This window comes from Panulirus ornatus, chromosome 11 (genome assembly GCF_036320965.1).
Source record: "Panulirus ornatus isolate Po-2019 chromosome 11, ASM3632096v1, whole genome shotgun sequence".
NCBI lineage: Eukaryota > Metazoa > Arthropoda > Malacostraca > Decapoda > Palinuridae > Panulirus > Panulirus ornatus.
Genome location: NC_092234.1, coordinates 4,495,216 through 4,508,725, shown reverse-complemented (window position 1 = coordinate 4,508,725; position 13,510 = coordinate 4,495,216). Strand labels below are relative to the sequence as shown.

Below are 13,510 nucleotides of genomic sequence, written 5' to 3'. Positions count from 1 at the left end.
TATTATCTGCTTTACTTTACATGATTCATCAGTTTTACTCCTTCCTCAAATACGACGACTTCAAGTGTCGTCCTCAAAGGATTAAATGGTCGCACTCAAGGGATTAAATGGTCGTACTCAAGGGATTAAATGGTCGTACTCAAGGGATTGAATGGTCGTACTCAAGGGATTAAATGGTCGTACTCAAGGGATTAAATGGTCGTACTCAAGGGATTAAATGGTCGTGCTCAAGGGATTAAATGGTCGTACTGAAGGGGGTTAAATCGTCTCCACAGCCAGCCTGACCCCCCCCCCCCCCTCCCAGTAATGACTAAGGAGGGTCACAAAGGTCAGGTCACCCACAATGTGACACCCAAACCCCAAATCTTGATCATAATCTTCAACAACAACATCCACCATGACATGTTATGGACAATCTTGATTTTCCTGTATTTTCTTATCGTTTTCGACAAATGTCCAGCAGTTCCAACTTGCCCCCTACCCCAACCTGCTGGATCTATACGAGATAGAACTATTCTATATGTTATAGTATCCATCTGTCTTAGTGACGCGGACACACGTGTGATGGAACGTTTCTCCTTCATCGTGACCATCATGACCCAGGTCAAGGGTCCCCACCCCAGTCAAAGGTCATCTCGAGCGAAGTAGATAACGTGAGAGGATATGAAATTAATCATGGCTCAGCAGGTGTTTGTAGAAACGACTCTCATAAATGAAGAGTTTATACGAAGAAGGAGTGACAAAAGCAGGTAATAAACTCCAACACATAGTCGTTCGTGGAGCAAGAAAGTGCTCCAGCTATGATAGTATCCGGCAGATATATCACGTTTTCTTTCACGATTTGATCCACAGAGAAATTAATAAACTTTATGGGTAACTATAGATACTATGGTGCTATGAGTCTATTTCTACTCATATTTCTTTTTATATCTTACTCATATCTTTCTCTTAAATTCTTAAACACTACAGTGGAGTCCTGTAATGATATAAAGGTGCTGGACCCAGCCATATCCAGCAGGCTGCCTCGAAAACTCTACAAAATCAATATTATAAAATCTGATCCAAAAACGCTGGGAGTGTCTTATAGAAGCCGATATCATTTATTCTATGAATAAAATTCTTTTCTTTTAACTAGCAGTTCTAACTTGAAGTTCACGATGGCCTTGATAACCATGGTAATTGGCGGGTCTACAGCCCATATAACTAACTAACCATCCACAAGTTCCTCACATCTTCGCAAATCGACTTTACCGATTTGAAACCCAGAGAACACTGTACCCGTACACACACAAACATTACATTGTACATTTATAGCCTCAGTAACTCCTCAGGAGCCAGATATTCCGAGTATGTGTGTAAGACCAACACCTGGGTATCGAAGCCTGATTCTCACAAACCTCTAGCGACGCTGAGGTCCGACAGCTTATCTTACATCTGCCTCTGATTGTCTTTCACACACACACACACACACACACACACACACACACACACACACACACACACACACATACGGTGGGTAGGGTCCACCCACCGTGTGTGTATGTGTGTGTGCCAGACGTGGGGGTGCAAGACACACACACACTCGCCCATTATCTCTTCCAGCAACCTCGGTACAGGACGCCATGAGAGCAGTCTCCTGCTTCACCCTGGACGCCATGAGAGCAGTCTCCTGCTTCGCCCTCCTCCTGCAGGTGGTGCTCTCCACAGTGCGAGGTAAGAGACGAAGAACATTCTCCCTCAACAGACACAAGACACTAGCGGTGCTGGGGACAGGCTTCTGTGTTTCTTCTCGTTCCATTTATAACTTAAAGGTTCGTTAACTAAACGTAAAGTCAACACACGACAGTATATATATATATATATATATATATATATATATATATATATATATATATATATATATATATATATATATATATATATATATATATATATATATATATATATATATATATATATATATATATATATATATATATATATATATATATATATATATATATATATATATATATATATATATATATATATATATATATATATATATATATATATATATATATATATATATATATATATATATATATATATATATATATATATATATATATATATATATATATATATATATATATATATATATATATATATATATATATATATATATATATATATATATATATATATATAACCTTGTATGGTTTTCAAACTGTGTTGCTCTGTTATCAGATGTTTACAAGTTGTTATCTTTGTACCCAGTGTTGGAGTAAGATAACCATGTAAGTCCTGCCATCTGTTGCCCTATGAGGAATGGCCACCCAGATCTGCATCCTTCTCGTTATGTGTTAACCCCAGTGGTGCAGTGGCTCGTCCCTGTGAGCATGAATTAGTGGCGAACCACTGCACCACTGGAGTTAACACATAACGAGAAGGATGCAGATCTGGGTGGCCATTCCTCATAGGGCAACAGATGGCAGGACTTACATGGTTATCTTACTCCAACACTGGGTACAAAGTTAACAACTTGTAAACATCTGATAACAGAGCAACACAGTTTGAAAACCATACAAGGCTATGCACCAGCATCTTTGTGGAAGATCTTGTGCTATGTTAGATACCTAGCTTTATTATTATAATTATTATTATCATTATGGTTATTATTATTATTATTATTATTATTATTATTATTATTATTATTATTATTATTATTATTATTATTATTATTATCATTGTTGTTGTTGTTGTTGTTGTTGTTGTTGTTGTTGTTGTTATTATCATTATCATTATTATTCATTCCATCTGGATGCATTTCACAGTGATCCTGGTTTATCTTGAAGTATTAACACTTATTGATTTATTCCACTTATTCTTCGGCTTAATTTTAAGAGAGGTCAAAGGTCATCAGCTGAGTGGGGTTAGCTCAACCTGGGTCAGCAAAGGTCAAAGATTGAATGGCAGGTTTACGTTGGGCATCACATTGTGGTAATTACATTGTGGTTGTGTACTTGTTATTTAGTTTTATAAAATGTTATTGTTGTTAGGGAACTTCTACTATGTCTGATATGCCAAGAATTATAATTAACCCCACAACATAATTGTCTCCTCTTACTTAATCAGAGGCCCTAATTACTTCCTCATACATAAGTAATGCTATTACGAATTACCCTTTACTTAGTTAATGGTTAAATTCCCCTAGTTTCACTAATTAGTTTACCTTATATGATTAGTATCCCTGATTAGTTTACCTTAGATGATTAGTGTCCCTAATTAGTTTACCTCACATAATTAGTGTCTTCAACCCCATCATGATGCATGGTCTTCATCGTTGATCCTTGCCAGGTACGGGATGCGGCGGGCCAAGTGCCCAGTTGGCCACAACGCATCAACCTGGCCAGTGTCCAGAACCCTATCAAAATGTCGGGTCGTACTGCTATTACTTCGTCCTCAACGTGACGACCTCTTGGTCCGAGGGTCGTCAGTACTGCCAGAGGTTTGGAGGGGACTTGGCTGTTATACACACCTGTGACCACTTCGGCGTCTTGGTCAGGCACATCCACATGACGGGTGAGGCCAAGGGTCGTCTTGCATGACGGTACGACCTTTGAGGACAAGAGAGTGACCCTTGAGCACGACGATATGACCTTTGGTTATAGTAGTCTGGTCAAAGACCAGACTATTAAGGCCATTAGACCTAAGGGTCCCAGAGTCTGGCTCAAGGAGTCGTCCTGTCGTGCTCAAGTGTCGTGCCTAGAGCAAGATGGCCGGGTATAGTGTCTTATATACTTAAGTATAACTCTGGATTATATCAGATATATCCACATCTATCATATATCCTCGAGAAACTAACAGATATACACGTTTTCTTATACTGGAAGAGCAACACCTTCCAGGATCAGGTCACAGGTCATCGGACGACTCTCTCTCTCTCTCCCAACAGGTCAGGAGGTCCCAGAGCGATGGTCGTACTGGGTAGGCGGCACAGACCTGGGTGATGAGGGATCGTGGTACTGGATTGACGGAGTCCCTATGGCTATGGGTGTTCCATTCTGGGGTGAGGTGAGCAGACTCATCTGTCTAGCTTCAGATATCTACAGGAACCGAGCCAAGGCGATTTCTGTATCCACAGGACCTAAGCGGAGGATTTCTGTAGAGACTAAGGAGGGATTTCTATTTCTATATGAACCAAGGAGGGATTTCTCTCCTCTTTTGCTCCTGAAGATTGTAGAAGACGACTCAGATCAGCGGGAGTGTGGGTGGGGAGGGAGTATGAAATCCTCCCTTTCTTTATTATCACATTTGAAAACTGGAAACAGAAGAAAGAGCCAAGTGAGGAGGTATTTCCTCAAAGGTTCAGTTGACTGTTATTGTCAGCGTCCAACTGAGGAGTTAGGCAAAATGCTGCCTTCTTTCCCACGTGAACGAAGTAGCGTCAAGACTGAGCCTTCGAAGAAATATATCCTCTCTTAATTCCCCTTCCTCTGTGTCTACGTTTGGAAAGAGATAATACATGAGGGGAGAATTTTTGTTTATATTTCTTGGTGAAAGGGATCTCTCAATGGTTCATGTTATTTGTCTGTTATTCGTTCATTTCCATTTACTTGCGTCCATCTTTGACAGGCTGGCGAGAACCACGAGCCCTCTGGCGGCCTCGAACAGAACTGCGCCAGCCTTAACCGAGACGACCGATATTACATCCACGACGGCGTGTGTGAGATGAGCGGTTACCCGCTGTGTGAGTTCGGTGTGAACACCCTACGTGTACTGGACGGCTCACCTGACCTCAAGTCACGTGACTGATGACCTCTGCAGATAGACGGAAGTGAAGAAACAATAATATCTTGGGGGACAATATCCTAGAAAAAGAAAAAAAGGGGGGAGACGAAAGCTATAATACAGTAGGGAGGACAGGTTTCATAAAATCTTTTCACCGATGGAAGAAGTTGTAAGATCAACATACAGAGTTACTGAGTGTTGGACGTCTTATAAGAAACAAAGAAGTCATAGGGGGACAAATTATGTCATCAAATTAACTTTCATTCTGGTTTTCGATGACAAATGAATTAAGCAGTGAAAGAGGCTTCTACCTCCAGTATGGACGACATTTACAATGTTATCACATTATAATCTCAGAGGTAAGGTCGGTGGTGTATGTAATGGAATCAACATATTTATGACAATGTTCTTCCAATATGTAGAATATAATTTAGGAATATTTTTTCCTCCCCATCAATCACTACGAAAATGTGTTGAAGGTAATTGTTATGAACCTCACACATATTAAAGTCTGCATCAGGAATTTATTCATTGCTAACATTTACTTAAACACAGGAGGGAGAATGACACGGACCTGAACCATTGTAAATAGCTGTATTATACAGTAAGGTCATACAGTAAGGTCATACAGTAAGGTCATACAGTAAGGTCAGAGTGATAATAAAATGGTTTTGATGCAAAAGATTCTTTAAATAAACACATCAGATGATAACTATATCTTTGATAATGGCATACCCTGTAATAACCAACTTGCAGAAAATCATTTATTTCACAGAGAACAATACTTCATGATACTACAGAGGTTTATATTAGATGAGAAAAAAAACCCAGCAATTACAGCTGTCCTTTCCACAACCCAGATAATGACGGATATAATGATATGAACAATATAATCACCAATACACAGTACTGTTCTCTGATCACTAAATACCACAGTGGTTTTCCTAGTGGTCGACAGCTAAACCTAAGAATTCTTGTCATATTACATGTACCTGACCAGTTTCGTCTCATGAAAGACTTTGTCTCTTTGGTTAATCAAAGGATTAATGAAGTTCATAGATTTATTATGGTGATGATTTTAACATTTGAACTATCCTCAAGAAATTGGCTTGCCCGGCTACTTCAACACACACACACACACACACACACACACCATCTCAGGTTCAGAGCTTGGCCACTACACCGTACTGACACAGGGCGAAGGCGTACTTCTCACACTCTCCGTCGTGTATGTAATAGCGATTATTCTTGTTAAGCTCAGCACAGTTCTGCTCCTCGCCACCAGATGGCTCGTGCACACCGTCCGTCTGGAGACAGGGAGGGGTCATATTAGGATTAGATTCGCCTTTGCCTGAAGACTTAGATGATCCCAAACATATAGACAGGGAAACGGTACTGTGGAGGCCAATTCTATATGGTGCTATGTTGTTAAATGACTAAATTCCCTGTGGAGGTAAATTCTGTATAGTGCTATATCATTAAAAGACAAAATTCAAGGTACACTTAACTACTGTGTTAAACGAAAGGGATTTAATGGGGACTTGAACCTATTAGCTGTGAGCAGATGAGTTATAGCATGATATGTGTGTTTAGAATATTATCTGTTCTTGTTCAGACAAACACACGCTGAACAAGGACCAACATGGGGGAGTCCTGCAGGACCTACCTGACCCCAGTATGGGAGACCCATGTTCATGGGTGTACCATCCACCCAATACCAGGCACCTTCGTCGCCTCGATCCGTCCCGCCCACGAAGAAGGAGAAGTTAAATGGCGCTTCCTCCTCTGTCAACAGAGACGGTGAGACAGTCATGGCAAGACGGGACACAGACGGCATGGCAAGATGTGGAACAGACATGGCAGTGATGTGGAACAGACGTAGGATCATATGGTAGATTCATGGCGCTACAGGGGACGTGGGAGTTCCATGGGTTTAGATATGATGGTCTATGACCAAGTGACCTGGTAGAAGACAGTTTCCTGACCTGTGTAGCTGACGAGAGAGAGACAGAGAGAGAGAGAGAGAGAGAGAGAGAGAGAGAGAGAGAGAGAGAGAGAGAGAGAGAGAGAGAGAGAGAGAGAGAGAGAGAGAAGAGACAAGGAGAGACTCACGACTCATGTGGATGTGCCTGACCAGGTCACCCAGGTCGTCACAGGTATGGATGACTGCCAGGTCCCCGTCCAGCTCCTGGCAGCGGGTCCTGGCCTCGTCCCACTGTCGGGGTTCCTCCAGCTCCAGGTAGTAACACTTGCTCTTCACCGCCTCGTACGGCTCCGGACACAGTGCTGCAGAAGGACGTGTGCTTAGCTCTCTCTCTCTCTCTCTCTCTCTCTCTCTCTCTCTATATATATATATATATATATATATATATATATATATATATATATATATATATATATATATATATATATATATATATATATATATATATATATAATCTTTCCTTGATTCAGCATGGAGCGCAGCCCCGGAAGCTGTAGGAAGCCCATCAAAAGGTGTCCTATATTTGAACAGTTAATTGAATCCCATATAAGAGTGAGGGACCTTACCTCTGGTGGCCACCAAGGTAAACGCAGCTAACAATAGGCACCTCATCTTGTGTGCCATATGAGGGAAGACGGCGAGGCAGACAGTACGTGTGGCACTGCAGAGACACTGCTGGTGTGGCACTGAAACCCCTGACACCGCTGTCTGAGGCCGACGAAGGCCTGGCAGAGGAAGAGACTTGAAAGTTGGTATCAGTCAGTCTTATCTCATACTATCTCACTATCCTCCTAACCAGCCACTACACAGGCGCTACATGATCTAAACTTGTCCTAAACCTGATATCAACTATATAAATTCCAGGACGACGTAGATAATGCTTATCTCCAAAGGATATTTTTTTTTCTCCTGAATCATATAACTGAGTTACTGTGAAGACATGGTCTCATGTGAGCTCTTTCTCTCTCTCTTTCCCAGGTACGGTCCATCTCCTGCGCTGATAATCCTGGGAGAGAACACGTGTTTCCTGAGAAGGCCAGATAATGATGAACTTAGATCGTCAGGTTTCGCCTTGACATCACACACACACACACACACACACACACACACACACACACACACACATTGCTTGATTAGACATCATCACAAACAGTCTGGCCTGACATCATCACAGACTGTCCAGTTTAACTTCAATCATCATCATACAGTCTGACCTGGTCTTACATACGATATGGCCTGAGACTTATAAACTTTATTCTTTTCACCTTCGTGTAGGATCTAGACGTCAAATGTTGAATAAGATCCGACATCATATTATATACAAATGTCCGTGTATCACAAAACTGTTTACCTACGCTACGCTCTACTGACTGACCTGGGGTCTTAATCACTGAACAAAATCTACTTGTTGTTCTTATGAATATGAGAAATTGCCAGAATAAGTGAGAGAGAGAGAGAGAGAGAGAGAGAGAGAGAGAGAGAGAGAGAGAGAGAGAGAGAGAGAGAGAGAGAGAGAGAGAGAGAGCAAAGCCTTCGCCACCTCACAAACATTTCTCCTCCTCCCCTTCCTCCCTCCCCATCTCCTCCTCTTTATCTTCTCTCACAATCATATTCTTAGTAATCTGGTCAGATTTCATCTTGGGTTAGCCAGGATTACTGCTCCCCTGGGCACTTGTGGGATAGCCCTCTCCTGCCTTGTAGTTCGGCCGCAGAGCCGTAAGGATTAGTTTCTCATTACAACCCATGGCGAGGTGGTCAGTTCTCACGAGGTGAGTGACAAAAAAGGCAATTCACTGGAGTCGTTGAGTTAGTGCCTGGGCATGGCTGGTGGTCACGTTACCTTCACACATTCTGCCTCGAGATGTTTCGTTTTCAGACATTTTGCTTCGAAACATATTGATTTTGAGACATATGTGTTCATTCAAGACATACTTACTACACTGGTTCGAGACATTTTGATTCGAGATACCTGGTTTAAGTCCCCTCCTCCTCTTCACCACCACCATCAAGTTCACGGCCATATCTATCTCTAATACACCGTCCTCGACAACCCACATCTTCACTACACCCTCCACAACCATGCCTATGACCTCATCTGACCTGACCTAACCTGACCTGACCTGCCACATGTTGACAGTGAGTTATTATTCTGTTATGTACTACTTTTTAGGGAGATGTTTTTAATCGGTGTCGGAGGCTGGATGAGGTGATGTTTGGGTCATATGTTATCAAAACATCAGCAACATTGACACGATAAACATGACCAGGACCCCCCACCCCCTAACCTCACCTAACCTCACTAGTGATGTCTTTTCTTTTCTTTATTTTTTGAACGGGAAAATCTTAAGTGTTCAGAATCCACAAGACACGTCGTGTGGGACTGAACCCGCCCCATACATCATCCTATTTCACACAGAATACATTTGATCGTATCAGATTGTATGAATAACTCAGAGACACAATATTACCAAAGTGAAGATCACAATTCTACGGCAAACAGTCTCACAGCAAAACATACAGTTGACAGAACCAGACAGTATCCAGACCTAACCTTAATAGAACTAACTGAAGAACATTAGAACTCCATATATACAGATGTAATAACTATTGCTCGTATGTATAACAGCAAGACGAAGCTACACACACACACACACACACACACACACACACACACACACCTCAGGCGATCACCAATTGGCCAATCGCCACACTACTCCTTTCCTCAACAATGGTTAACGAGGCTCATGACGTCAGAGGGGAGGCAACGTGGGCAGGCTGTTCCAGTTAGCTAGACATTTTCATCAGTTCCTGAGACAGTGAAGCAGTGTTCCCAGTGACGTATCCCGACCAGCAGGTGGCTCATCCCGTGCCGCAGGTGGATCTTCTCGCCCAGCAGGTTTCAATCCAGCTCGATCAACGATGAGGTATCAATGTAGTTAGTGTTTTCTTTGTAGTTTTATTTTGGGTTAAACTATGGTTGTCCGGTTGTCGTCAATCTACGTTTTGGTGGTAAGAGATCTGTCTTGTGGACCGTCCGAGTTTGATTCTGGCCACAATGTCTGGTTTTTTAATGTCTTGGCTGAAGTGTGAACGCGCCTATTATTGTGTAGACGTGTTTAGTGTAAACTGCAGAATATATTCGAGTGTTCTTCTGTACACGTGTCGAGTACGCAAGACCCCCCTCCCCCCCATACATCGTCGTAAACACGTCCAAGAAGTTGCAAGATGTGCGATACCTAACCAACCCCCATTTTCCCCACACTGTTCACAATTCGTCCAGTTTCTTGGCAGGACAGACACTGCTAAGATTGATTTTGGTAGACTACTTTTATTATACAGTTTGGAAAGGAAGTTGTATCGTTAATTACGTCATGTTTGGAAGGGGACGAGTGGTTAAACCATTGAACAACGTCAGTGCGCTGTTTGTGTGGTAGTTAAGGAGGGAGGGGTGTGGTGGTGGTGTGTGGTAGCCATCCGTCCATATCTCTACGTCTGTCTGTCCACACGTCTGTCTATCCACCGATGTCTATTTGTGTGTCAGTCCGTCCGTCCGTCCTCAGCGTAGTGTCTGCAGGATAACTGCAAAAACCCATCGAGCGATGAGACGTAAACCCGATGCGAAGATATTTTGGAGGAAGATAGTGTTATTGATTGTAAGGTCAAAGGTCACTGCCGCAATTGTATAGGGTTTATTTTCTGCTTGAAAACTTCAGTTGTACTCGATGGATTTTATCAAAACTTTGTCCGTCATATTTTAGTTGATTCCTTTTGACATTTAGCATTTGTAAGTCTTGGTTAAGAAATATATGTTCTAGTTAATTCAAATGTATCGTTAAGTACTCGTTAAACTTCTTGCATATGGCGGAAATCTACTCGATCCTGTCCAATCATTCGGACAATCTCCTTTATCCTAAAACCCAATCTCGACCTCTCGTGTATGAGAAAATATAAACTTCATCAAATGCTTCGTAAGCCCAAATCATTCCGGTTTCCTGAGTTGTTACCAAGCCTTACGAGAGAGGTATATTACAACCTACTCTCTACTTAACAAGCTGATATAACCCTCGCTCCCTTGTTAATATCCTGGTGTTAATTAACGAGCTTTAGACGCGTTACAACCCTCCTACTATATTTCTGAACTCCAGGATTCTCAAGGTCTGTAGGGTAGAAGTTCCTTAGAAAGATCTTCAACTTTTATTTACGTTGCCTTATATTACCCTCTATTGTCCTTTAATCCTCACAAATCTCGTATATAGGGAGATTCTGTTAAAAATTCTCAATATACTTTAAGTCCTCCTCATAGTGGGAGCATTTTTAATGCTCGAGGGTCGTACCGTCGTGATCGAGGGTCGTACCGTCGTGATCAAGGGTCGTACCGTCGTGATCAAGGGTCATACCGTCGTGATCGAGGGTCGTACCGTCGTGATCAAGGGTCATACCGTCGTGGTTAAGGGTCGTACCGTCGTGGTTAAGGGTCGTACCGTCGTGATCAAGGGTCATACCGTCGTGGTTAAGGGTCGTACCGTCGTGGTTAAGGGTCGTACCGTCGTGATCAAGGTCTCGCAATGATACAGCGCGATTGTAGTACCACCACAACGACCTCCTCCCTCCACCACCGCCCCTTACCTCCCTCCTCCCCAGCAGCAGTCTAGGTCCCAGGTCTGGATGCTCTGTAGTGTTGTCTGGCACTCCGCGCGCGCCGGTCCGTCACTCTCGCTTTTCTCTCCCTCGCTCTCACACACACTCACTCCCTCTCTCCCGCGCCCATTGGTCTGAAAGTATATTGAAATCTGCGTCGAGTTCCTCAAAATTAACTTGTTCAACTTCTGTACATATAGACTTGTCCTTTGTTCAATTTACAAATTGTAAATAAGTGTACATGTTGGTAAATCATAGATTTCCATGTAAAACGAAAATACGGTGGACTTTGTATATTGAAAAGGTTTTAAGTGTATCTTTGTCTATAGAAAATCTAATTAGAATTCGTACTACTTTTAATACTTTTGGTAAGTGAAAAAAGTTTATAGATTTTAGCAAAGTCTTTTTCAAAGTTTCCTTGTATACTTTATGTAGTCTACTGGTGGCACTTATTAGGTAAACTTTTGACCAATGTATGGTATACATTTGTGATATCCAATGTATTCTGCATGTATCCGGGTACTTTTTGACATCTGAAAAGTACACATATGCATAAATCGAGTACTTTTGGGAAAATTATTTGAAAGTTAATATCTCGTATTTTCTACGTAACAACTTTTGTAACTATAGCGAAGGGTATTTGTAGTGTGAGTAATGGTGGATGGTCGAATGATTCCAACTCAAAGGCAATTGTATTTAAGGAAATGTTCAATTTATATCTCTTGAACTTGAGCTTCAAATTACCCATGAGCCTGCTGAACTCATAGGTATGTATGAACAAGCTGGTGACATTCACGTTGGAAAGTTGTTCAACTAGCGATGCCGGTGAACATGGTCTTTTGAGTCTCCCTGTATATGTTCATAAATCTAACACGCATACATACTCTCTCATCCTCTTCCACTGGTGATACTTCTCTATATCTCACTAACACAATCTCCACCGACACTTGAGGCTCACGTACACACACTCCCTGGTGAGCATCTTCCCTCACACACTTGTAACCCTTTGTTGACACTCTTCCTCACCCACCTCCCGCTCACACTAGCTACACACACTCGCACTTCCTCGTATCTTTCCCTTTTGAGTGTCTTCTCTTGTACCAAGGTCCATAAAATGGGTGTCATCCCATACCAGAGCGTGTAAAATAGGGGGGAGAAGATATGGGATATTATGCAGTGAGATTATAATGGACTAATGGGCTTTAGAAGCGAATTTTTCAAAAAGAAAATGGGTAGAATTGTGGGATGGGAGAAGAATTTTCCAAATGGAATCTTCCCATTAGACTAATAGAACTAATGGATTTTTGATTGTGTGTAGGAGTTGAGGAAGCCTCGAGAGAGCGCCTCGCCATACGAACCTGTGTTGTATCCAGCTGAGCGCTTGCTTACTTATGGAAAACACAGGAGGTAAATATGGTAAGGCGGTAGAGGCTATATTGGGAATTTCTGCCGCTGTAAATAGTGTTTGTATGTTTAGCATTTCTTGGTTTATTAACTTTGTATACTTACCCCAGGGATAATTTCTAAGAGTCCTGGTGTTAGCCACGCCCTGGCTAGGGGTTGTGTTGCCCTAGGCTGCGCTATTTCCAGGAGTAGGGAAATGTAGATTACTTTGGAGTGACGAGTTCTCTGACGAGTTTTCTCCCAAAGATAAACCTCCATAAAGGTGACTTTTCATTCATGGTGTAAATTCTTGCAGGGGAGCCCGATTATATATATATATATATATATATATATATATATATATATATATATATATATATATATATATATAAAACACGTATATCGCCTCGTTTGCAACGGTCATAGATGAAGTAAGAGCGTGTAAGATTCTTCAAATCATCTTGAACACTTAACCTTGTGTTTAACGATGTCTAACTTGTCTGTTCTGAAGATGAGCGACGTTAATGCCCCTGGCAGACGCGAGGTCACAAGCCCGTCCAACCATACTGTTCCAACCGCGTAATGATCACAGTGGTATAACCCACATGCAAGATGGGTCATCTGCACACTGAGGAACAACGGTATGACACCCTTGTGGTTACTCTAACAAGCTGGTGTATAGTTTCTCGTGGATTGGACTGTTGTAATTTCTGACGATCTATCACAAACGTG

At 41.9% G+C, this 13,510-nt stretch overlaps 3 protein-coding genes across 7 annotated transcripts in view; 2 read left to right on the top strand and 1 right to left on the bottom strand.

Annotated features, from left to right (window-relative positions):
- The first annotated feature begins 1,555 nt into the window (after positions 1-1,555).
- On the top strand, positions 1,556-5,455 carry LOC139751226 (perlucin-like). The gene is made up of 4 exons (XM_071666435.1): positions 1,556-1,713; positions 3,340-3,564; positions 3,938-4,056; positions 4,618-5,455. The coding sequence occupies exons 1-4, from the start codon at positions 1,623-1,625 to the stop codon at positions 4,795-4,797; spliced, it is 615 nt and encodes a 204-aa protein (XP_071522536.1). The 5' UTR covers positions 1,556-1,622; the 3' UTR covers positions 4,798-5,455.
- A 365-nt stretch (positions 5,456-5,820) lies between these two features.
- Positions 5,821-7,537, bottom strand: LOC139751227 (C-type lectin domain family 4 member E-like). 2 transcript variants are annotated; one of them, XM_071666437.1, is made up of 4 exons: positions 7,324-7,525; positions 6,886-7,059; positions 6,440-6,558; positions 5,821-6,080 (listed from the first exon to the last, which is right to left on the bottom strand). In XM_071666437.1, exons 1-4 carry the CDS (start codon positions 7,379-7,381, stop codon positions 5,937-5,939), a joined length of 495 nt encoding a protein of 164 aa, XP_071522538.1. In that variant the 5' UTR covers positions 7,382-7,525; the 3' UTR covers positions 5,821-5,936. The 2 variants fall into 2 exon arrangements, with proteins under 2 accessions (XP_071522538.1, XP_071522539.1); XM_071666438.1 differs by lacking the exon at positions 6,886-7,059 and having other exon boundaries at positions 7,324-7,537.
- Positions 7,538-9,549: 2,012 nt separating this feature from the next.
- LOC139751225 (Kv channel-interacting protein 4-like) overlaps positions 9,550-13,510 on the top strand; it is a 196,255-nt gene continuing 192,294 nt past the window's right edge. The window contains exon 1 of one of the 4 annotated variants that reach the window (XM_071666432.1): positions 9,550-9,681. The gene's annotated coding sequence lies outside the window, so the exon portion shown is untranslated. Of the gene's footprint in view, positions 9,682-11,464; positions 11,764-13,510 lie in introns of those variants that run through there. The other 3 variants (XM_071666431.1, XM_071666433.1, XM_071666430.1) reach the window with 3 other exon arrangements.